General features: G+C 36.0%; 1 protein-coding gene across 1 annotated transcript; it reads right to left on the bottom strand.

Annotated features, from left to right (window-relative positions):
* Nucleotides 1-2,465: 2,465 nt before the first annotated feature.
* SMARCA1 (SNF2 related chromatin remodeling ATPase 1) lies at nt 2,466-27,237 on the bottom strand (the record flags this gene model as incomplete). Its single annotated transcript, XM_010169102.1, has 23 exons — nt 2,466-2,941; nt 3,649-3,759; nt 9,520-9,732; nt 9,925-10,043; nt 10,475-10,607; nt 12,068-12,190; nt 13,065-13,178; nt 13,385-13,495; nt 13,811-13,930; nt 14,534-14,682; nt 15,654-15,786; nt 17,223-17,375; nt 17,789-17,910; nt 18,456-18,682; nt 19,357-19,466; nt 20,259-20,327; nt 21,085-21,216; nt 21,487-21,642; nt 23,817-23,996; nt 24,290-24,390; nt 24,512-24,612; nt 25,659-25,825; nt 27,151-27,237. Coding segments are annotated over 23 exons (3,003 nt in total), but the record flags the coding sequence as incomplete, so codon positions are not given.

Genomic DNA, 27,237 nt, shown 5'->3' with positions numbered 1-27,237 from the left:
AATTCCCTAAAGGCCCAGACTTTCCAGAAGTTTTGTATCACATTATATTCAGTGCCTACAAATTTCTTACAAACAGTATTCCTCACCTAAGAAAAGAGTACTTAAAAGTAGGAAGATTACTTTATTTCAGTTCATGTAATTTAGAGTCACAGAAGCATATCATTTAGATACTCCTCGGCATAGACTGTGTCTATCTGCAACCAGAATAACACAAAAGGAAGAGAAAGATCCATTTTACTTTAATCCTGACCAGCAGCTGTTAGCAATTTTCTTTAGTTATCACTGTGGGACATGATGGATGGGAAGACTCAATATGCTGAGGAACTAGTATAGAGTGTACAAGTGCTCTCAAGGACTGTTGTTCAACAGCACATTCAGTTTAACCAGGAACTACAGACTGTAACAGATAGCAGATAGCTCCTGGGAGCATCTATCATTCTTCAGAGAAGCTGTCTGATCAAGAGGATAGTATCTGGAAGAACAACTGCATGATCTTTTGCTATATAGCTAGTATAACATGACACTGAAGGAAGAGAAAACTGAACATTAACTCAAGTGGTAACTCAAGCCAAGAAATCTGCATAAAAGAACAAGTTGAGATGTTACCATTGTAACACTTTCCATAGACTTTGCAACACAGAGAAACTGGATACACAAAAACATGCAAGTGAAACAAAGCTAATCTACAAGAAACAAAACCAGAATATACTTATTTCAAGACTTAAAACATTAAAATATTCACCTGATGCTAAACAGGAGCAACAGAACAAGGTCTAGATTCAATTGGCTCTTCCAGCCTTTATTTCCCTCCTCTTTTTACTTTTTTTCTTTAATAATTTCAGGTCATAATCTTATAAAGCAACATGGGAGCTGAAAAGCAAACGTAAATAAGGCATCTTTCTCCATTAATAGCAATGCTCCAGGGATTTGCAATTATGTATGCATGTAGCTGCACAGCCTTTTTCCAGCCCATAATTACAAAGGATGTTTTTCTCCCAAGGATAAAGCAGAATGTCAACTACTCCAATGCCAAAAATATGATTTGAAAAGACATCCTTCTTCTCCGAGTAGACCTATCCCATCTGGGTTGCCTCCTCATTTACAAGCATGGATTGATACCCATCACTAATCTTCTGTCTAGAAGTGGATGTCCCATCATTATTAGATGTAGCTCTCAACCCATCAGATGAATACTCTTTTTTATAGGATGTCCTACAAGCCCAGTGAAACAATCAGTAACTTGATTCCCAACCAAAAGCTCCATTTCAAAATATAAAGTCAAATTATTAATCTTTCAAAATGCTCAACCAAGTCGTCACATCCATTTTGCCCCAAACCTTAAACACAGACGATCAAGAAAGGCTGGAAATTACTCATCAAGCTTACAGAGATTAATCACAGAAAATTTCAAAGACATTCCAATACATTTTAAATAACATAAAAGAATATAGGCAGAACTTTGTCCTAAGACTCAAGAACTTTTTATAAAAAAGTCCTGAATTTTACAAATACAGAAGAAGGCAGCCAGTGCAAAGCATGAAATACAAAGAGTTTGAAGAAGTTTTTTTAATCTCAAAACACCTCAAACCACAGAAGGAAGCAAACTGCACTAGAAGAAATTTACAAGTAGTCTTCAAGGGAAGTACCATGTAAAGCACACTGTATTAATCTAGACTTGACATTATGAGGGCATGTCATACTGTAGCAAGGTCCATACTGAACACCAGATCAGAGACAAAAGATCAAAGTAAAACATTAGATGTCACAGTCACTGTCCTACTGATTCGGGAAAGGCAGAGACTCCAAGGTGAGCAGAAACTATGAACCTGCTATAAAGGCCATTCTTGCAAAGTCAAAAAAAATCATACATCCAACACTTTCATCCCTTCATTAAAATAGAAATACTCAAAAGGAGCACTCCATAATATATCCCCATTGCTTCTGACTGACACATTGAACCAAAGGTAAAAGCAGAAAGTTAGCAGAGATAATTAGAGCAAAGATCTTTTAGCACAAGGCTTCATAGCTGAGCAGCCTACCAACCAGAAGATTAATTATTTTGTTTGTTACTTAAAAAAGAAGCTGTTAGTTGCCTACTTCAGTTTATTAGGCATAGAAAAGTTTTCATCTAGAGGTCACTCAGAATAACACCTCAACCCACGTTTAAGCATGTATAGAGCCCAGCAGAAACCAGTGATAAAGAAAAAAAAAAGTGTAAGTATTTGCTGGCTTTCCTTCCAAACATTTCCGAGAAAAATGTCAATTTAATGTCAAGAATGTCAGTCTAATTAGGTTTTTTTTTTTGTTCTGTCATGCTCCTGATCCTATCTAAGTACTCCTCTGAAAAAAAAAAAATCTGATCAATGATGAAGGCACAATTATACAAACCTTAACATTCACTCTAAATGTAACTATGCAAAAAAAGGGTAAGAGGGTAGGGAAAACAAAGGTGGAGTATATTTCTCTTCAAATAAGTAAGTCAGTTTATTTTCCAACAGCCATATAAATTTAAAATATGAAACAACAATAATACAGCTATAGAATCTAGGTTTTCTTTCAAAGCAGCAGCAGCATATAAAACATATAAAAGCTAAAACCTCAGCACAAGCTTCAAAAAAACAAGGACTGAGTGAATTTTGTCAAATACATGAAACTCACAAAATACAGTACACAGAAATACTGGAATGCATAAGATATAAAGCTACACATTTTAGATAAAGAAACACATTGTAAAGTATACAAAATTTGCAAAATTAAACCATAGGATTTGGGGGATAAGAGTACCATGAATACAAAGAAGTTGGCAATTAATACTTGTAGATGGAGAGAAGAAAGTGGCAGTTCTACATTTAGCATTCAGTTTGCAGGTTTATGACTTCACTTTCTTTGCATCTTTTTTTCCAGAGTTCTCAGTAGCCAAATCTGCTTTTCTCTTCTGTGACTAAAAGGGAAAAAAATATTTTATAAATTCAACAAAAGGGTGGTATCATTAAAAAAATAAAATTTAAGTACCTGACTAACTCTTCAAAAGATAGATAGGTGACCCTAATGTATTATATATCTCAAATCAGCTTTGTAGGATATACTGGAAGGGCAAACAAAAATCCCAGATTTAGACACTTAATTCTGCTACCCTTTTTATCTTCTTGAAATCATTACATGGTATCAATGGTACAGGTACCACACATACCATGAATCAGATGAAAAGATCAGGACCTTGACTTACACACAATTTTGTTTTAAAGAGAACTCCCCAAAACAAAAGAAGTGCTTCTTATCATTTCTTCTGCCAGGAACTACTATGTAGGGGAAGAGTAACAATCTCAGATTAAATTAAAGCAAAAATATGATGTAAATGTGTAGGGAGAAAAAGGGTGGTGCTACGATTTCTTAAAAAAGAGTCTTCCTCTGGTACGTAGACAAAAGACTCTGGTCAAAAAAAAAAGCCCCAAAATACTACAAATTGGGAAGAGCTACATAAAATCTAGGAGAGCTATGAACAGATGAATAGACAAAGACTTCAGTTTAATCTCTCAACTAATGGTTTATACGAAAACAATTAGTGGCTACAATTATTTTTTTCATTTTCTAACAAAATATAATTTAATTCTGTCCCATTACAAGTAAAGTAAATGCTGCTAAACATACTGCTGTAACTTTTGCTCCTCTTTTCTTCTTTTCAGCTCTTTCTTTTTCCTCAATTTCCATATTTTCTTTTTCTATTAATGATATCAGAGTATTGCAGCGTCTCTGAAACTCCTAAGGAAACAGAAAACATCAAATTCTCTAAATAAATTCTATAAATTATCTCATTTACATAAATATGTTCAAAATTCTTGAATTCCAAAATACTTAGGTTTTCAAAAAATGTACAATATTTACACAGTGGTAAGATTAGCTTAGTTATTTGTTCATCTGTCTTTACCTTAGTGTAACCCTCTTTATAAACACAGGGAGATTTACCAAAACATTCAACTTCCTAACACAGAGTTTTTAGGATTCTCTCTATCTTCCAAACTTAAAAGACTGATCTAATCTTTCATCTTGTTTAGATGAAGCAAATTATAGCCTGCCAGCATACTACGCCAGATTTTAGGAAGAGAGGTCTTTAGGTATATCTTTCAAGCAGGAATCAAAGCTGTCTTAAACAATATTTTTCTGTTGCACACAGACTAGTTTGGTTTTTTTTTCTGGTAAGACACTGTAGAGCTTCCAACTGCCAAAAATCTATCCAGCCTTAAATCATGAACTCACTGTTGTATTTTCAGTCAAACAGCAACCAAAAGATAGCAAGCCTTAAAAGCTTTTAGCATCAAGGAAGTGATAAAGATTAAATGCCATAAGGTCATTTATACATTAAAAAATACTTCCAATACAACTCTAAAAGCATCTGCATTGCAGTTAGTAACAGTTGGCTTGGTTAATAGAACACGTTTGACTTGGACGGTTTCTTGTATCCCATCACGAAAAAAAGAGATCTCTTACAAAATACACAGTATTAGAAGGGGTGTGGTTAGTAGGTCGAGAGAGGTTCTCCTCCCCCTCTACTCTGCCCTGGTGAGGCCACATCTGGAATACTGTGTCCAGTTCTGGGCCCCACAGTTCAAGAAGGACAGGGAACTGCTTGAGAGAGTCCAGTGCAGAGCCAAAAAGATGATCAAGGGAGTGGAACATCTCCTTTATGAGGAAAGGCTGAGGGAGCTGGGGCTCTTTAGTTTAGAGGAGACTGAGGGGTGACCTCATTAATGTTTATAAATATGTAAAGGGTGAATGTCAGGAAGATGGAGCCAGGCTCTTCTCAGTGATGTTCAACAGTAGAACAAGGGGCAAAGGGTGCAAGCTGGAGCATAGGAGATTCCATGTAAGCATAAGGAAAAACTTTTTCACTGTAAGAGTGACAGGGCACTGGGACAGGCTGCCCAGAGAGGTTGTGGAGTCTCCTTCTCTGGAGACGTTCAAAACCCTCCTGGACACCTTCCTGTGTGACCTACTGTAGGTGATCCTGCTCTGACAGGGGTATGGACTAGATGATCTTTTGAGGTCCCCTCCAATCCCTAACATTCTGTGATTCTGTAATAGTAACTGGTTTTAATATAATGATTCAGTATGTTCTATGCACCCTGAGAACAGTGATTCCATGGACTTTTCTTTCCAACACAAAGCAGGAAGCTTTCCTCTGAGGAAAAAAAGCTGGAAAATTATGTCTTATCTCTATTAAATTCAATGAAGCAATTTTTGAACCACAAGCTATCCTACAATTACCTAGTAGCATAAATCTTAATCTACAACTGGTCTATTTGCAATGAAGTGAACAGGTGACCTTTTTGCCCAGGAATTAGTCTCTATTTTTTCAGCATCTGTAGCCTATATATTGCCTCACTCATCATGTTACATGATGGAAAACAATGCAGCCTGCACGCTTTCTTGATCCTGAACGGTCTGAAACAGTCAAGCATATGACTCATCTTTGAGATGTTAATACCCTCAAGCTTAACCACATTCTTAAGTTCTACAGTTTCCACAGATTCTTCTACAAAGGGAGCTCCAAGCCCTTTGGTGAAAGCTGTGTAATTCAGAATGGACACACCAAATCCTGCTACTATATGAATTTTTTTTTACCACACACACACACAAAAAAATATTCTTCAGGACATTATTTTTTACAACTCCCTACTTGAAACACTCCAGTCTCATGCGTGTAGTGTTGCAGAGTATTATAATGAGTCATTTCTACCGCATCCATGTAAAAGTAACTCCATGCCCCTCAGTACAGGTTCAACCATGAATTAGTGTGTCATGCTTGTGCCCTGGAATGTGACAGTCCTGCTGGAGCTAAAATACGCACCTCAACTAATAAAAACCCTCAAATTCCATCCACACAACAGTGTTTAGGTAAAAAGGCAGTAAGCCTGAGAAAACTTGAGTGCAAGCCATCCCAACATACATTGTTTTCTCAAATACAGGACAGGAGAGTTTCAGTCCCTAAAACCTACACTCTACAGATGAATACAGAAGATAAAAAGACAGAGGTAGAAAGATTATTGTCAATATGTCAGAAGTATTTTACATAATTTAAATATGTGTACATTGTTCTCAAAGAATTAGGAGCTGTAGGTAAAGACTGACGACAAGCTGTTTAATAGCAACAATAACCTAGATCTTTTCTAGTGTATGAGAAACCAGTTTGTGTTAAACTCAGGACAAGCAATTAATTAGAAAGGACTAAAAAAATAACCTTGATCCATCTGCCTAAGGCCCTAAGAAAAATCCTCCCCTTTCCTGGGGAAAAATGCTTGCATAAATACATACATTTATTGAAGTGTACAGGTTTGTGGTTAGACTTTCCTGATGACTGCTACTGCAGAACAACACACTGTGGACAAAGGATGGACTCAAACACTCTGGAGAACCACAGAAGCAGCGGACAGTAAGATGTGACATGCACACAGGTTTCTTCTACATCTACCATCCAAAAGAATCTACATGATAAATCCTGCATTAAGCTACTGAAATTTTAATATGGACTGACCCATTCCATTTTATTGCTATAAAAATACACTTTAAAGTTTAAAATGCCTTGTGCCTTTAGAGGTGAGATTTTATTCAGTGTGGCCAGATACTTTTCTCTTTAGGATAGAAAGAGATCAGATGTACTTTGCTCACCCCTTCATAGCTGTAAAGACTAGTATTGCAATAAAGAAGATGAGAGCACTGAACCATCACCTTCTGCATGACTGAAGGTAGAGGTGCTGACTTGGGAGTGAAAGTAGTCCTAAGCTCTGTCAACAGGCCCATATATTCCTGTATTTACAAAGGAGTCATTTGTCTTACACTAGCTAAGGTTTGCAGAAAAGTAAAAGAGAATATGCATAATTTATGACTTCAGAAAACAGATACATGATTCACTCCTGCCACAGTATTTTGCATTCTTCCTGCATGGACAGAAATAAAAGAACAGTAACAACTAAACTCAAAAAATTAAACCTCTGTATCCAGTTAAAAAAAAAATAAAATTACAATTTTAGGCACACTCAATCTCTTTGAAAACTTGCATTTTGGGTAAACCATCTGCTTTTGGAATAAGTAAATTAAGCAGAATTTGGTTTCCAGAGAGAAATCAGAAGGAGAAGAAACAGAAATAAGAAGATGGAAGATAAATCAGTTATATATATGGAATTCAAGAGACATCTAGTGGTTAGTAGAACAGAAAGTTTCCTCGGAGAGCCTGGTAAGTCCTTTTCAGAATTCCACTGCCCTTTCCATCTTGTTTCATATCAGTTTGAATGTAATAAAAGGTAATTTTGAGATCACATGTATTCTAGGAAGTTCTAACCACTTTCACTAAACTTATTATTTACTCCTTTATGAAGATTTGTATTTATACTTGGTTCATTTTTCTTGATATCAAGTGACTTACCAGCATATTTCTTCTTAAAACAATACAAGCTAGTGCAAAGTGTACCCATACCAATTAATACTTCCATAAGCATCGGGATATTTGAATACATAAAGTATGCCAGTGAATGGCAGTTATAAACTACTAAGTTATACTTATCATGGTAATTTAAAACATTTAAGAATATTAAATGCACACCGAAAGTGAAAGATTATTTTAGCTTTGTATTTTCATACTATTCTTTTTCAACAGTGTAACAGCAGAAAAACTAAAAATATTAATGGATAGAATTTTAAGAGAAAACATTAGCCTAGAGATTCACTATGTTCCCAGTGCCTCAATTTCAGCATGGGACATCACAGAACGTATTTGTACACTTAAGCAAATGATTCCTATCCCCTTTAAAAAATTAAATTATACTGAACAGAAGGATCCGCAAGAAGATTTAAACTGAATATTTAATTCTACCCCCGACTTAACTATACATCAACTAATATTAGATGTTGAGCTCCATTTTTCATTTCTAGTACTTAGATGGATTCCTCCATAGACACCTTAAAAGAAACTTCATCATAGACTAAATACTGGAGGTTTCTCTCTTTACAGACATAATTTTTAAATCCAGTATTTTTTCCAAACAGACATTTTAGCAAGTTAAGTTTGTAATTCTTTTTAATTAAGGGCCAACTGCTGCACTATACAGAAACACTTTTAATTGCTGAAATATCGAGTAGAAATTGTACTGCATAATTATAAGTAGCCCTGGGAAAAGCAAATATTCCCACCTGTTCAAATATACATTTTAAATATTTTATCTTACGGTTTATTTATTCTTAGTACAGTGCCCAGAACTCTGAAAGAACATTTTATAAACAAATCCTGAGGTCAGAAAATGAAGACAGTAAATAATGCACAGTGGTTCTGTAATTGCTAGACTAGGCTGCTAAAAAGAAAAATCCAGATTAGTATACAACATAACATTTAAGTTACATGACCGCAGCATAGCATTTAATTAGAAATCTGCTTACAGGACAATGGGAAGAATCTACAACAGCTGTATAAGGGACAGGGTGCTCCACTCTCTTGGACCAACACAGTTTTGTATTCAAGTAGACAAAAAAGTTCCAGCTCTCACTCATTGCAAGTGAGTAGGATAAAGTTATTTCCAGCATTAAAAAAAAACCCTGAATGTGTTTTTCCCCATATAAATACATTCACATGAAAATGCATGTGTGTGTTTCCTACATAAGGTGCACAGATTGACAAATTTTAGTTGTGAGAAAAAGGAACTGAATGAGGGGAGATCTGAGCAAAAATTCCAGGGCAGAGCTGACAGCTTTTTATCATTAAAAGAGTCCGATATCCTGAGGTTGGTAACTACATAGCTTATTATTTGTAACTACCAAAGCTGCTTTTAGCGTTATCACTTATTACTCAATTACTGAATTGAAAAAGAATGTCTCTGCTCTTCAAACAGAGAAAGGAAAAAAATACACCTAAAATTCAGAGTACTAGTCTATTTGCTTTCAAACATACTACGTTCTCCAAGCATGAACAAAATCTTCAGAAAACTAAAATAAAATTAAGCACTTGCATGTGATAATCCTTATTCACAACTACAAGTGCATTTTAAACCAATTGTTTCAACAATTAACAATTATATGAATCACTAAATTTCCTTATGCTTTTAGCAATACCAATATTAGAAAAGCTGTTCTTTTTTCCCCAGTACATAATTCAGATGTTTTCAGTCTTTAATATTGCCCAATAATTCTGAAAAGCAGTCATGTCTTAAGAGGCATTGTTTGGTAAAACCTTTAGTTTGCAATAAAAGTAACAAGGATATTTGTAAGGACAGTCAACCTCTGCATTAATCCCTCAGGGTAACGTGAGACCTCAGCTTGGCAAATTTTCTGATCCGTTTGTTTCAGCTGTGTTGTGTTGTTTGCTGTACTAAGGGAAAAGGTTATTTTACTCCAAACTAGAAATGAAAATAAAAACCAAAGTTACTTTTTCAGCACCTGTTTCCTAGGCTCCAATATACCAGCACAAATCCATATTTTATGTGATGGTGCTTAAAAAAGGAACAAGATACTTCCATAGTCCATGTGACTGATACCTACCATTGCAGTTCTAGATTTGATAAACCAGTCAAATCTGAACTGAGGAGCATTGCGCACACACTGCCTTAGTTCCTCATACACATTTTCTTTGTCAAAGCCCATCTTGTGTAACATGCATATCAAAAATCTGTCTTCCTCTTCTGTGTAATTTTTCCCTTTGTTTGTTCCATACTGAATACGCAACTGATGAAAAGGTGCTTTATACCTTGCAATCTGGGTGCAAAACAAAAATAAGGACTAGTAAACATAAAATATTACATCAAGTATGTGTTACATATTGGTGTAGATTACCAACACATGGTAATACACTATATAAAAAGATTTAACTCCCATCCCCAACTCTTCCTTTTCTGAAGGAATTTGGAAGAATTCAGTTGCAGAAAACAGAAAACCTGCAATGATTACTTTGGCATCGAGGGCTTTCTTGATACTGATCCTCCGTTGAATTCTTGCCTCTCCTCGTTCAATTTGAGCCATGATCCTCTCAATGTCCTGTAGTTCATTACAACGTTCCCAGAAAACAGCTGAAAATGCAAAATATAATTTGTAAAATAAAATCTTTTCCTCTACTCTTACTACTTTACTCAGTTAAGGCACTCCAGAAAACAAACAAAAAAACCCCACAGGTTGTGGTTCCATTAAATCTTAAAATATTTGCTAATATTCTTCCTTTTACTATGCTAGCCAAGAAATAAGCCTGCACAGACCCTTTATTCAGTGTCTTTAAATTAACTATGCCAAGTTCTAAATTTTGGCTGATCAGGGATAAAGGCAGCTGAAGGCATATTTATATGCCACAAATTCAGTATTTTTAACAGAATTAAGTCTTCTGAAAAGAACTATTACGTACTTTTTTTAAAACATACAAATTCTACATCTTGTCATTTTAAAGGAACATGTAGCAAAACTTAAAGCGATACCACTTGATTAAGAAATATATTTCAAAATTTCAAACCTGAATACTCAATGACCTCCTCAGGAGACTTTCCCTCCACCTCACGGGCAATATTGTCTATATCATCACGACCATATTTCTCATTAGCTTTAATAAACTGGTTAAAATCTCTTTTATTCCAGTTTGTAAAACCCTGTAAGCAGTAAGAGATCAAGAAGGCATTACTAGGCAGAAGGGAAACATTTTGCAAAATTTTGTCTCATGTATGTATCATTTACTCCAACTGGCAATAGCTCTGCAGTGTCACGTAATTAGTGGTTAATGGTCTTTCAGGATTTCCATAAACTTGTATTATCCAGGGTTTATTACTTAATTACTAAAGGTCTAAAGAGCTATTTTTGTGCATGATTCCACGTGCATTAGTAAGAGTTTTTTACTCTTCTTTCTTTTTAAACTTTTTTACATGGTATTTCTCCAAAGAAACAAGCTCAATTACAGGTTACTGTAATTTTATTTAAGTCACCCTTCAGCAGATACAAGCAACAAATGTCTTAGGATTACAGGGTGCACCAATGCAAGTGTCACTACAAGTTCTTAGAGTAGAGCAAGTATCTAAAGCAAGAGCTCTTGTGATGGACATTAACAAATCTTGAACCAGACAAACAGCTTGACAAAAGCCTAAGTACGTCAAGAAACGATCTCTAGTCCAAAAAGATGCAATCAAATGGAAACTCCATAGCACACTCAAACAGAAAACTTGCTAAGTACCAAAGAAATGAACCCAAAACTGAACAACAGTTAAGTTGAGTTTCCTTCATCACAGAAATACATTTACAAGGAACTCTGTCAGTTCTACACATGAATAAGCTCATTCCACAATTAGATAGCATCTTTACAAGAAGTTGAATATACACAAGTATTTCTTTTTAATCATTAACAGCAGTACTGACATGCATATCAGCACAGCTTAAATATTTCCTCTGCTATAAACAGGTGAAATTAATAGTCAAATCATGACCTTGCAAATTTCTTCTCAAGGTAGACTACGCCCTGTTCTTTTACTAAAAAAATCTTCTGAATCAAAAAATCCTGTTACTTTGAGATACACCTTTCTCCTTAACAATTTGCTTTGAATAAGCCTACTCAGCAGGATAATAGTCCTAAAGTCAAGAAACTAGCCAGTAACAGGGATGCAGTCCCCATATAAAAGGAACATGCTTAACAACCCAACAGGGACAGCATTAATCGATGTGACATATGCAGCACAACTGTGTAAATACCGTGTATGTTGACAAAGGCTTGTCCTCTACGATTCAAGCCCTTTTTGATGAAAAAAATGCAAGGAAGATGCATATATAAGAAAGCAACTGATTGGATTTCTGCATGTATTGGTCGGCAGTGCATCTACTGTTTAAGTCCTTGCCTCAGAAACTTTGCAGACATTCAAGGAAATAGTAGGTGACTAAGATGTAAACTTGTTCAAGGACAGGCAAGGTCCCTCAAAGCAAAACCAAGCCAAATCATTACATGTTGTGTGCTTTCTTCTTTCTATAAGATCAGTGTAGCTTTCTGTGCAGATTTATCATTATTAGTATTTATATTCCATACTATTAAAAAATACATTATGAAATACTTCAGCTGTTTTTATTTCACCTGTGTTAGAAGCTTTTCTTTCTCTTCAGTTTCCTCCGTATTCAGAGGCATAGACTCATCTATCTTCTTTTGTTCCTCTTTTTGTACCTGAGCTGCATTTGGGAGATCAGGGTTCCTGGGCACCTAAAATAAGGGGTATCAATAAGCAGCAGCACAGCAAGGTTATTAGAGACTGTACACTTTTCAGTCAACCTCAGTTTATGGTTTATAAGCATGTTAGATTTCACAGGATTGACAATAGTCCACAGCCACTAAGCACTTCTTGTCATAGAACAAAAAGACAAATTCAAACAACAAAAAAACGCACCATCCCACACCTTGGCTGCCCTGAAGAAACCAAACCACAATAAAAATATTTTTAAAAGTGAGTATCAGAATATTTTCATCAGTATCTACAAAACTGTTACAAAATTAAAAATATTAACCTTCAAGACAAGGTGATGTATCATACTGTCATTTATCTATGCTTGTTCCTTCTTGTCTCACAAGCTCCTAATGTAAAATTTATCTTCACTTGTAAGTAACAAATGGGTCCTATTCACTTTTTCTTTAAGAAACTTTAGTGAAAAACACTGCAGAATACACGTAAGTGGTAAAATACATTTTTTACAACTATTAAATATTAAAGCACTGATCTGTACAGCAGTTACCAAATGGGTTTTACTTAGATTCAAACCTTATTGCTTAAACCCTCACTCCCAAAAATAGGACTACATTTTGTCAAATGTATGTTACAATGAATGTTATGAAGTTTTTAATGAAAGAAGGAATTACAGATTACTTTCTCTGTTCTGCAATGGAACATGAACAGTGGAATAGAGGTTTTAAGCCATTTCCTTCACAAGAAGCACATTGCAAAAAAATAAGACCAGAATGATACATATTTTTAGTTGCATTCTCATTTACTTCATTTAGCTATTGTCAAGGTTGCAGTAAATCCGCGAAGAGGAACACAAATACACTTCACTAATTTGAACGGAAAAAAAAAAAGCATTACCTTATATCCTATAGTCTTACGATAATACAGAATTTCTTTTTCCAGAAGTTCAAATAACCGTGGTGGGAAAAACTGGAAATCCTGAATATTTGGTTGTTTTGGAGGTCGCGGAGCCTTCAAAAATACACAGATACATTAACATTATATAAGCTTGATTTCTGTGCAATTAAACTGCCATAATTCAGCAGCAGTGGCAACCTATCACTTTGTAAACACATTAATTTTATTACCGGTATAGGGTGAGAGTAGGAGGTGCAACATGGGAGATGAGAAGAACAAAAGAACAACATAAAAACCCTCCATACTTGCTAATTACTTACTTTTGGGACTTTTGGTTCACTAACACGTAGGGCTTCTCTGAAATAAGCATCGACTGCGTAATTAGCTTTGCGTTCTCGTTTTGGAGGCTCTATCCATTCCATCATGCTCAGCTACACATAGAAGAGAAAAAAAAATAAAATGTGGCAGTAAAATGATACTGACTGCAGTAGTGTAATAGGATGCAACACAGTATTTTGCTGCAGAAAGGATAAAATTTGAGCAATATTACCAGATTTTACCATGAAGAAAAACAGTGGGGCTGAAAGCTAATTTAACCAAATTTTGGTGTATTGATGATTCTGCAGAGCTAACTTAATTTTTTAGTAGCTCCTTACTTCTCTAGAATAACCTTCATAGCCATAACATTTCTAGTATTGCCTTTATGCTTGCACCTCTAAAGTCTTAACGAGTTTGAGAAAAATTACCTTTTGTTTTTCCCTATAATCTTCACCTTCAAAGTTGTATAAGCTCATCTCTGTGTCCATAGTGAAGTTTCGTAGGGAGCTCTCCCCCATCTTCTGCAACCGTTCATTCATTTCCGCTGTCTGAAAATACAGGAAGATACTTTTAGGCCCACTCAAGCTGTTTTATCTTTTCTGAAAAAAACCCAGCTTTCATCATCATTAGAACGTTCTCTATGTCTTTTTCCGCTTTAAACTTTTACTTACATTTTTTTTGTAAGCAGAGACACCCATAGTGCTCTTCAATTTTGAAGAATCTGACTCCAAAACTTTCCATTAAACTAAATTTATTATGCTGGGATGCAGCCCTACAACTGTATGATTTAAATTTAAATTAAATATATGGCTAGCTCTTTGGAGCTCATTTTCCCAGGCTACCTATTCACTAATAAAGTTCCATAAAGGTTTTGTGTCTATTAGAATAGTTGGCACAAAATCTACATCTATCTAAAAACCCACAAAATAAATAGTGCTTAAAATATGATACATACGGTCTGAACTTTGAAAATAATTATAACTCACTAAATCTACTCCTTCAAAATTTTCATAAGCTTTAAAATATTTACAAATAGTGAAGTAATAATTGGGCATAAAAATAGATTTACATAATCAGATTTAATTTCTATTTTGTGTATGTATATTTAATGTTTTACACATTTCGTATTCCAAACAAAACTGTTCTCTAACCTTCTTTTCACCTCTTTCTAAAATAGTGGTTATATCTTCCTCTGTCAGCTCACTATCTTTGGAAGCAAAAACATGTGTGGCTCCATGCCGGATCATCTGCAGCATTTCATCTTTTGCCAGTTTGTTAGACTGTTGGTCTATGAGCCTTCCTAAAATTAGAAGAAACATGTTGAAAGTTATAATACAAGAGTTCTCAGTGGATTTTTTTTAGTTCACTGGTAGAACAAGAAAGGAAAAAACAGAAGAACCATACAGAAAAAAAAAAATTACATTTCACTTGAGCTGAAAATACATAGAAATTGGGAACTTCAGGGAAAATTAAAAAATAACAACTCTGGATCAAGTCATAACAAAGAATGCTTCACATTTAGATAATTCAAATTTTGTGTTTAACATCTTATTCTTACAAAGTTAGCTGAACTTAAGATCAAAATTTTATTTCAAGATGAAAATATGACATTCTGTATTAACCACTAAGAAGTACTTAAGATTTTTTTACATTCACTTCACTGATTGCAACTTAAGTATCTGAATATTTTTCCCAAAATTCTAATTTCTGTCTCAAAATTTCACTTATCCTATCTCATCCCTTCACAGACCATCAAATCTTTATACCATCATCCTTTCAGTAGCCCACCCTTTTGGAAATCCAAACAACCTTCAAAACTTAGCTTGAGAACCTCAGTTTTTGACAAACTCTTCCAAGAGCTTCTAAACAAAGACATATGAAGCAGCTTTAATGTTCAGTAAATTCCCATGTGGTAAGAAGCACATCTATATATATATTTTTTTTTTTTTTTTAATTTGTCAGGGAACAAATCCTGTATTCTTTTTTCTACATATCACAAAAACCAAGTAACATCTATTCAGCTGTGGTTTGCTTTCCTCATTTAGAGTCTTAGGAGTCTATGCCCACGTTATTTAGGAAAACAGAATTTTTTTCAAGAAATTTTAGCTGAACAAGTAAGTTATGCTTTATAGTTTCTTAGGTTGATTTAGTGTACTGCTATTATACAGAAGGCCTGCTTTCTCTCATACTGTACATTTGTACAGTTATTTAACCCATACTTTAAGGGACTGAATAATTCTGTTGCAGACAAACATATATAGCAGTTGATACCTTGTTGTATAACTATAGAGTCCAGCCTCAGTTTTATTTCAGCTCTTTCTACAATCCTCTCTTCAACAGTATTATCAGTGATTAGTCGAAACACCCGTACTGGTTTCTTTTGACCAATACGATGCGCACGATCCTAACAAACATAAATCAATGAGTGTTCAGCAACAAAAACTCACAAGCAATAGACAGTTAGCTCGCAGAAACAGCAGACAAACTAGCATATATTGTTTGGTTCCCTGCTTATTGAAGAGTATATAAAAATGTAAAACCAGCATAGTAACATTTACTTATATCTGGCTATTACACCTTAAGTTTGGGTCATTCTGTAGCAATAAACGCATCCACCTCACTGTAAATTAAGAGAATTGAATGTCTGTCTAGACTGCAAATGGGAAGTGGAGATACAACAGTATGTACATACACACGTCTGTAGTGCTTTCAAACTAGTTCTCTCATGTGACACAGGTATTGAAACTTCGGCATCCCTGGCTTGAGCATCTTAATTCCATGGGCAAAGTCCATGCAGCCACAGCTTCAATACTGTATCTGTCCCAAGGTAGCTACATTAAAGCATCAATGTGCAGCTCACAGAGTACAGGTGCAATGCACAGCAAATGAGGCTATATGACTAACATACTATACTTATTTGTAACAAAACTTGTGGTTATTCTCTCTGAATAAAAATATTATTTTGCTCTTTTAAATAAAAAGTTAAACAACTGGCCTTCAAGTTCTTGGTACTAGGATTTTCTGACTGTCCTTTAAACATGAGTCATGAAATCTTTTACTCTCCCACATAATACTCATTTCTTCCTGAAAATCCTACTAAAGCTCACAAATCACACTCATCAGTTTCCAGGAATTCAGTCTACTATTGATAGTCAGCATGCATATCGAAAGGATGAGTTATTCACAGTAAATATTTGATGTGCTTAACGGCATTAAAAAAATAATCAAAACAAACCCCCCACAAACCACAGAACAAATGATCCATCCCGCAATCATTCAAGAAGGCTCATGTGATCTTTATTCCACATGGAACAAATTATAAATTAATTTTTTTGGATTCAGCACTCAGAAAGAGAAGATTTTAGTGTGTTTAACCCAAAGGTGAGGGGTTTTTTTTCCTAACATCACCACCAGATGATTCTATACTTAAGCAGAAAACAGGTGGGTTGCAAAAGCATAAGCTTCCCAAAAGGGAGGAAGATAAAGCTGCATGCTTTTAATTCTTTGCTATTATTTTGGAAACAGTCCTCCGTTATTCATTTACTGTTGTCTTCTGGAAAGATACAATTAAGAATAATTCTATGGATAAACAACATTGTTACAGTATTTTGACAGAAGTAATCTTATTCAGTTAGAAAATAAAGACAAGATATTTACAGAGAAATATCTATGGTTTCTTCCACAATTCTGTTCATGCCAGTTTCATTCAATTCTTTATTTTTTTGGTATTAAACACAAAAAGTAAAGAGAAATAACAAAAATGCACATTCTGGAAACACTTATACAAAACAGAACAATTACAACTTTAATAAATGACTGTGTATTAGGCAGTTAACTCACCATGGCTTGCAGATCTACTTGAGGATTCCAATCTGAATCATAGAGAATAACCACATCAGCAGTTGCCAAATTAATTCCAAGACCTCCAGCTCTGGTACTAAGCATGAAAATGAATTTACTGCTGTTGGGAGCATTAAATGTGTCTATTGCTTCCTAAAAGAAGAAAAAGAAACAAACAAACCTACACATGCTGCATGAAAGTATCAGAGTTTTCAAACAAGCTTCCAATATGTTGGTGGCTTGTCAATTTAATTTCTTTGAAATTTACAGAACTTTCATACCAAAACCAACTTTTATAGAGGCAAGAAACTGTAGGTTGGCACAAGTGGGAAAAATCCATTCTGAGTCCACAAAATATTACATTTTTCATTTAGCGTAGGGACAAATGAAACCAACTTTACTGTGGACTTTGGTTGGGGAAAACATACACCCTTAGCAGCCTTTTTAAACTGCAGCATTTTTGCTTTAAACAACTATGTAGCTGCTTATATATATGTAAATAACAACTCCTTAATAAATTAATATGTAAAACAAAGACATTTTTTGTGTATGTGCAACTTTCTCACCTCTCTTTCTTCATGTGGTGTCTGTCCATCAAGTCGGCAGTACTCATATCCACGCCACATGCAATAATCTTCCAAAATATCCAGTAAGCGAGTCATCTGACTAAAAAGGAGAACTCTGGAACCTGAGAGAACAACACAGAAGGTTTTGTCATTAGTTTTACGTTTTCACATTAATCTTATCACAGAGCATGAGTAAAAATTCACATGAAATATTCTGTACTATGCCTAACTTAAGTCTTTCTTCTGTAGTTACTTTTCTGGTACTGATTTAACTTCTCCTCAAGACAGGTTACTTGGTAACTTATACAGAAGGAATACACAGCTGAAGAAACAGAACACTTAAAACCGTGGTAAGGCAATTAGCTGACAACTGATGTGCATAAACAAGCTAATCCTCTCATCAGAAGTTTTCTCAAAGACAGCAGAGGGAAGGCTCTGCTCTTCCTTTCCTCCTACTTCTCCATATTATTACTCTTCCTCATCATTCCTGTAAGAATTCCTTCCCTCCATGCACTGATCTACAGAAAAATTATTTTCAACAAAAACCTCACTGAAAGTAATGAATGCATTCACTGGAACAAGACAAGAATTAATCTATGCAATTTTTGAAAGGTAGTTTTACTTACAATGAGCTTTCAGATCACTACCTTTTATAAGCAGTACTCACCTTGCTCTCTGAGCTTTGCTAGCAGTTTATCCAGAACTAACATTTTACCACTGTTAGTGATGAGATGAGTGTCAGTGGTATAAGGAGGGCCTGGCTCAGCACCATCAAATAGGTAAGGATGGTTACAGCATTTCCGCAGCTGCATCAGAATATTCAGCAGACGCATCTTATCCATTTTCCCAGCTGAATTCAGGATATCTATATCTTTCATCAGGATCCTCGTATACCTGAAGTTTTACAGGCAATTTTTAACAACTCAGTTTTTACTTGGTATTTAAAACATGAATGAAAACCTGCAATATCCCAATTACTTATTTCTGGATGTGTGAGTTTGCTTTGTTTTTATAATAATGAGCTGTATTATTATGAAACTTGGCAAGAACATCTGACTGATAATAAGGATTTATAAATCCATACCTAAGCAGGAAAGGCAATTTCTCTGTGAGTGACAATGATCTGTCATTTACTGGGTTATCTTACACTACTATTTAAGGACTACAAAGTGGATTAAAGATAGCATTTATTTGACTGAAGCTGCTACACTGACCTGGCTCCTTTTCTCAGATCTCTTCTGGGTATGTGACTTCTCAAGGTTTTATTTTAATTTCAGCTCAGACTTTTAGTGGTGTGTACATATTTGGCTCAAAGGAGGAAACTTAGTAGGCATATATTCTTTCAAACAAAATTAAAGAAGAAAAAAGTTTCTGCTTTCTTCTGCCCGACCTTTTTCATTACCCTTCCTGATCTCTTTGTAACTTGTGCACCTTTAAAAAAAGCAAAGATGGCTATAAACAGGCTTCTCCATCTGACTGTCTTAACCTGGAACTACAAGGGAAAAAAAAAAATCAGTGTGAAAAGCTCTCTATCAGAAAAGAACCCTACTTTGATGTAAACAACTCACCATTCCCTCTGCATTTTGCTGAGCCCAAGATAAATTTTTACTTCCTTCTTTGGAGGCAAGCTCTTTTCTACTTCAGCTTTTATGCGACGTAATAAAAATGGCTTCAAAACCTACACAAATTAAGAGTTTTTCCACAGATAAATTTATAAAATTGATTGCCTCAAATACAAAATTAACAGATTCAATTATCTGATATTTATTCAGAACTGATCTATTGCTGTCATGGTGACTCCTTCAGAGAAATTCTGCTAAAGTATGAAGCTGTGCACTAATAAGCTAAGTTCACACATAAATATGTACACTACATAAAGATTGCCACATTCATCTCAGCTGTTATCTGGGATGAATATGGCAATCTCATGGGTCTGGCCCTTGGGTAAGCAAGGGCCAAACCCATAAGCTTATAAAATCTATTTTATATGAGCTTCACATAAGCTCAGTTTCATTTCCACTAGCAGCATATACCAAATACACCAACATTTCAATAAGTATTTTGTACTTCCTTCTCATTTGTTCTGCTATGGTATGCTGAAAAACGTCTTTTATCTCATGTACAGTAAAACAAAGGTAAAGGCATGCCTTTCTTCAGACTAGCATGATGGGTAGCAGTATATTATTAACAATAATAAATGGTTTCAAGAAGATCTCAAAATTCTTCATTTTCCCATTTTATGTACAGATTTTGTCTGCTTCAAACAGTAATGTTACAAAAAGCAGTATCTATAATAAAAAGTTCCAGTATTTCATTCATGAAAATTCCACTGGGCATTTCTGTAACTAAATACCTTCAAGTTTATCTTCTCAACTTGGAGACAAAAGGGGGACATAATCCATTTATTTTTATTTTTTTTTTACACTGTGTATGCTAACGATGATACATGATTACAGCTTTAAATACTTACAGCATGAAGTCTTTCTACAAGTTTCTGATCACCGAGACAATTTTTAGTGTCAAACCATGAGTCAAAATCCTGTGGTGAGAAACAGCACAATTGGTATGAATAGTTTATCATCTGTAGTTTCAACAGACACATACTGACTCTCTTCCACTCCAGCTGAGTGGCATAAATATTCAGACAAATGCCTTCTATGAGAGAGAAAAATCAGTCTGCAATTCAGTGCCAGCTCCCCAGCACATTATAACATTCAGGTCACCTGAGTAACTCGGCAAACAGTATTACTCTGCTTAATTTACAGTGGTTTTCCATGTTTGTCACTGCAGTGTCCAAGTTCGTTCCCTTAGTGCCTGTGTAATGGCAGGGCAAGGCGGTAAAAAAAGAAAAAGAAACCAGAGTCCTTAAGTAAATGAGATGGACAGCAGAGCAACAACTATGGAAGCAAGCAATGCAAGTGCAAGGAAACACTAGCAGTAGAACAGGAGAACGATTACTCAAATTATAAACACAAAAGGCTTACGCCTATTTGGATGCTTCATTTTCTTCATTCTGCATTGCTTTCCCAAATTTGTTCCACTTTGCATAATTCTTGAACTGTTTAAAGTATCACATTTGCTATTACGGGCCCGAGGCCTTATCTGCACTAACAGTGCACTGTTTTAACTACACAGAGCAAAAAAGTAGTCTATCGTTGGGTAAGCCACAGAGCTTCTACTGAATCTAGCTCTTCCACATCCTATGTCTCTCACTAGGCTAGTCATTCTTCTCCTCTGCAGATAGCAGCCTGGGAATCAAAACAAGAGCAAAACCCCACTTCCAAGCCTCAACTTACATCTGCAGAATTGAAGACATCAGGTAAAAGAAAATTGAGTAATGCCCACAGCTCATGGAGGTTATTCTGTAAAGGAGTTCCCGTAAGCAGCAATCGATTTGTTGTCTTGAATTCACGTACAATCTCCGACAGCTAGAAATACAACAAATAGTTAACATCATCATGTACATTTAAGCATAATGAATTTTCATCAGTTTTTGAAACGTGAAACAATGTCAACTAAATTTAAAGACAGTGAGCTACCTACAAAATTCATATTTACCACCCAGTAGTTCAGGGCTTATATTTAGAAAAACAACCAAAGAAAAAACCCCCTACACCTAACACTTAAAGTCTGCTAAAAATCAGATGGAATCTTTTGTGTCAAACTATCTTCAAAGTATCAAATAATTTTGAATTTACCTTAGACTTCTCATTCTTTATTCTGTGGGCTTCATCAATTACCAGGTACCTCCAGTTAAATTTTTTGAAGACTGATTTCTCTTTAATTACCATTTCATATGATGTAACACAAACATCCCATTCACCAGGCATCATAACATCACGGATAAAAGCAGCCTAAAGCAGAACAATTGAATTAATAAACACTTATAAATATGAACAATTTATATGGAATTCAGTGAAACCTATCTCTGCCAACAGTACTGATGCACTAAGCTAGCACACAAAAGACGACTCAAACATCCTTTCAGTTACTGAAAGTTACAGTAATAAAGACCTTCAATCCTTTGTACTTTCTGCACAGTTTATCAGCTGGGGTTAAGCAAAACAGTAATTTTCTCTTATTCAAAATTAAATATTTACTCTTCAGCATAATTTTTCTGTACATACTAACAATAGGGAAAAAACCCTCTAAACTAGTCCAAAGACATAATCCACAAAACAACCCAAATACACTACTCCCATCTTCTCTCTTCCCTCCTCTGTCCCATCTCTATTTTGTAGGGGATATATGTCTAAGCACAAAAATCCTTTCACATGAAAGTATATCACCCTGTGGAAAAGCCACACATGCAGCTCTCCAAGAACTTACTTACTAGGGTACACAGATCACCCCAGTGAGTAGGGCTGACAGAACTGTTCAAGTGCACAGCCTTGGAGCACTACCTAATAAAGGAGTGTTCTGTACAACTCTATGCACTGACTTAAAAATGCAAATATAAGCTCAGAGGTGCTTTAGTCACCATAGAACAGAGAGATTAAGTAGAAAATCAGGAAATGAGAAGTTATGACAATACAAACATAAGACTCTGAAAGCAAAGAAAGTACAAAGTGAAGGTACACGCTTCCCTTCAACACAATCTTAATTTCATTCCACGGAACTAGTGATAAACACACTGTGGTGCAAATATTATCAGACTTCAAATTAAAACAATCTGCAAAGAGCAGAACAGTCAAATCCAAGCCTATGGCACTGGAAGAAACTGTCCAGCTCACTGGCAGAACCAGCAGATCCTCTCAGAGAATCACAGAAGCGTTTAGGTTGGAAAAGACCCTTAAGATCGAGTCCAACCATTAACATAACATTACCAAGTCCACTACTAAACCACACCCCTAAGTGCTATGTCTACACATCTTTTAAACACTTCCAGGGATGATGACTCAACTACTTCCCTGAGCAGCCTGTTCCAGTCCTTGATAACCCTTTCCTTGAAGAAATTTTTCCTAATATCCAAACTAAACCTCTTCTGGCACAACTTGAGGCTGTTTCCTCTTGTCCTGTCACTCGTGGAAACAACCCCAGTTCCCTCAGCAGCTCCTCATAAGTCTTGTTCTCAGACCCTTCATGCTTGTTGCTCTTTGGACATGCCCCAGCACCTCAATGTTTTTCCTGTAGCGAGGGGCCCAAAACAACACAGTGCTTGAGGTGCGGCCTCACCAGGGCCAAGTACAGGGGGACAATAACTTCCCTAGTCCTGCTGGCCACACTAGTTCTGATACAGGCCAGGATGCTGTTGGCCTTCTTGGCCACCTGAACACATGTTCAGCCGACTATCAATCAACTCCCCCAGGTCCCTCTCTGCTGAGCAGCGCTCCAGCCACTCCTCCCCAAGTCTGTAATGTTGCATGGGGTTGTTGTGATCCAAGTGTAGCAACCAGCACTTGGCCTTGTTACACCTCATACAATCAGTCTCAGCCCATCAATCCAGCCTGTCCAGATCCCTTTGTAGAGCCTTCCTACCCTCCTGCAGTAACAGGCAGTCACACAATCTATGAGGAGCCACAGAATTCACAGAAACATCCAGCTCATTGATCCCCTTCAAGTGAGAAAACCACCCTAGATCTATTTTAAGGCCTTCACTATGAAAGATGAAAAGCTCTACAACACAATCCTAGTTAGAAGGCAAGGCATGGATGTAAGACACAAGTAAAGAGTGGGAGAGGTCACTTGAAAAAGTGAAGAAAGAGGTAACAAAGTGAGGGTAATAAAGGAAAATTAATAAACACTGTCATAATGCAAACACAGAAGAGATTAAAAAAAAGTGCAAAGAACCAGAGGAAGACAACAGAAAAGGAGGTCAGACAGCCGTACTTTGATCCCAGACTATTATTTCACCAACTGATTTGCACTTTTTCCTCATAGTTACAAGCATAACACTTTCAATGCTAATACAATTAAAGATTACTACAAAAATATTGTAATTAAGGAAGTAGCTTAGGGGGAATTCCACATACCCAAATACTAGTTTTTGACAAATAATTCATACAGCTTTGAAGCGTAGAGCACTTACTCTGGCGTCTTTATCTCCAATAAGGCAAACAGCACGTAACGATGGAACCCAGCGTTTGAATTCATTCATCCAATTGTGCAAAGTTGATTTTGGAACCAGGACCATGTGCGGTCCAGGAATGTTTCGGTAATGCTTCAGATAGCCTAGTAACGCTATTGTTTGCAGAGTCTTACCAAGACCCTGTATTGACAAAGAAGGGGGGGAAAGAAACCTGCTGAAATGAAATACCATACAGAAATAATTTCAGACAATGTTCCTACTATACAATTCTGACACTCAAGTTGTTTAAAGGAAACTAGATGGCAACTGTTTGCAAATACAAGTTCTTCCACTGCATTACAATTCCAGCTGTGAAAAATCTAACTGTCACAGAACAACGTATGCTACTGCATAAACATTAAATACTGTAGGCACTACAGTGATGAATTTTGGGCAATAATTACCACAAAAATTTCAAAAAGATTACTGCTTACCATTTCATCTGCCAGAATGCCATTAACACCATTTTCATACAATGAGATCATCCAGTTCAAACCTCTAACCTGATAATCTCTTAGTGTTCCTCCTTTCACATCTGTAAATGTAAGATTCCTCTAAGTAGAAAAATACTGATTCTAGGTAGAAAATTTTAATTGCAATCTGCTCAGATTTTAATTATGTCAAAGCAATCAGAAGATTGTCAATACAATACTTACATGAAGGAGACTCTTCAAATCGAATACACACATTAGATGTTTTTCGACTCTCTGACAACAGCTCTTCATCTTCCTCTTGTTCTGTGCGCCTGTGACGATAACTGAAGAAAGATTCAAAGATTCATGTTTATAGGAAATAATTTAAAAACACTGACTATAAAATCAAGAGACAAATTATAACAGAAACAATCACTGATCTACAATGTGTGTGTTCTAGTACCCTGACCAAAATCATATTCTGGTACTAAGTTATTCTTTATGGTTCAATCCAGATTTAATTAGAAAGGCTGATATGAAGCCCTCTCCTCCAGAGCCATAACTATGCTCTGACAACAAGTATCATGAGTTCTCTAAGGTACTTTTTAATGAGCAACACAGAAATACAAGACACACACCAGTGGTGGCCTCAGAATCAATTATTTGGTAACTAATCACCTTTTTTTTTTTTTTTTAAATAAAATAGAAATGCCATTCTGCATTACAAACTAATATAGACAGACCGGTGGAGTGAGACAAATGGTGCTGAGGATCCAACACCCACATCATAAGCACGTTGTCTTGTTTTAAACTGGGTCTAGCTCCACTCTGGTCCCACTGACACACCCACTAGCAGCTAGAACACATCAGGTACATTCCCAGAGCACATCTTCTGGTTCAGTGTCATGCAAAAGAAATGAAATTCATGTGCTCTAAAATCACTTCACAATATGGACCAAAGCATGGTAAGTGGCAAGACTCAGGGAATTTACTTTAAAGGTGCATTCCTGATCCGAGGTCACACTAACGCTGATGGATCAGCATACATACACCAGCCAGCTTTTAAAGAAAGTATGATACACCATTAATAGGAAAAGTTCTGGACTTACTTAAAGCACAACCATGGAATCACAGAATGGTTTGGGTTGGAAGGGACCTTAAAGCTCATCCAGTCCCAACCCCCCTGCCATGAGCAGAGACACCTTCCACTAGACCAGGTTGCTCAAAGCCTCACCCAACCTGGGCTTGAACACTTCCAGGGAGGGGTCAACCACAGCTTCTCTGGAGAAGCTGTTCCCTGGGCAATCTCTATGCTACTAACTACACAGGTATGTTAAAATGCATAATTTGTTTGAAAGTGTAAGAAGTCAGAAAGAAAAATAAAACATACTCCCCAGCTGAAATCAAACTCTGTTTTTCATCTTTCTTCATCCGTGGCCGTCCCAGCTTGACTTTCAATGGAGATGTTGGCGATTTTTGTGCTGCAGGCTGAATAAAATGTGCAAAAAGTTCTGTCTGCTTCAAGAGGAATTCAAACCTTTTTGCTCGATCTGCTTTCTAGTTTCCAAAGTGGGGAGAAAATTAAAAAAAGAAAAATTAGTAAATTTTCTTCATTAAAAATGTGTTTTCATTAAGAAACAGAATTGAGACACTCGTGAGAACAACTTATATGAGGAAAGGCTGACAAGACCATCTGCCTATTGTTAGCCAACTCGGAGGGCTACACACATCATGAAATAGCTCTTGAGCTGCTTCAGCTTACAGCTAAGCATTAATTGCTTCAGGGCACCCAACTGTAACATGTAGTAGTTCAATTAATCCTTTATGAATACAACAGCAACTGGAAGACATGGCAGGACTGGATAATCTCACTCCAGCAACCCATCCCCATTCAAAACTCAAAGATTAGTAAAACAACCCAAAACCAGTTTACTTGTATAGATTGCTGAAGTCTGCACGACACAGCAGCCACTGCAAGGGGATGCTCTAAAGGACCGGTACAAAAGAAAGAAAAAACCTACGGCTCTGACCTACAGCAAAGGATGAAATTCCAACTTTGCTCAAGTGACTGGAAAAACTTCCATCAGCTTCAAGGCCGCCAGGATTTAACCCAAGACAACAATGTGGTACCTCTGCTTTTAGAAGTATGACTAAAGTAATGGATGCACCAGCTCAATGCCACTTTCACTGAATTTTGCGAGTTTTGCTGTCAGATTTCACATTTCAATCATTTTAGTTTTGCCATATCAATGAGACATCTGCACTTCAGTACATAAACACAGCAAAACATATGTCCTTCTCTATATTTAAAAACCATGTTACATAATTTTTAAGAAAAATATGATAAAATTTAAATGCTATTTGACAGAATGCAACTGTTACCAGTTTCTCTATGCCATTTCTAAGCATCATGTAACACTGTACCACTTAAACCAATTTTCATGTGATTTTATTTATATATCTTGATATAAAATACAAAAGTGAAATTGTAATTCTGTACCATAACCTTTCTAAGAAACATTCAAACAACAGAAAGCTTTTCTGCAGGAAACTTACACGCAAGTAGAAGTGCTCTCACAGCAATAACACAAACCAAAGGGCAATAAAAATGAACCTGAACTGCAACGCATGATCTCCCCACATGAGGGCAATGCATTTCTTTGAATAGTGCACCACCTGCGAGCAAATCAACATCTTCACAAAGATCTCCTGGAAAAGAATTACTATTATTTTTCCCTTGCAGGCATTATTGGACCATTTGTGTAAACAACGTGAAAACCAAATAAACTGTAAATATCAAGTAACCATGTTGATCTATTCCAAGTAAACAACCAAATGTCATTAAAAAAGCTGCAGTTATGTTTTGTTGTAAAAACACTTACCATCTTCTCTTCATATTCTGGGTCAACTTCTTTTTCAGGTCTAGCTGCCTTTGGAGGAAGTCTGAGTTGAAACGGGGGATCATTTTT

Source organism: Antrostomus carolinensis, unplaced genomic scaffold (assembly GCF_000700745.2).
Source record: "Antrostomus carolinensis isolate BGI_N321 unplaced genomic scaffold, ASM70074v2 scaffold32205, whole genome shotgun sequence".
NCBI lineage: Eukaryota > Metazoa > Chordata > Aves > Caprimulgiformes > Caprimulgidae > Antrostomus > Antrostomus carolinensis.
The sequence above is the reverse complement of the archived record's forward strand: the minus strand, read 5'-3'. Positions and strand labels throughout refer to the sequence as shown.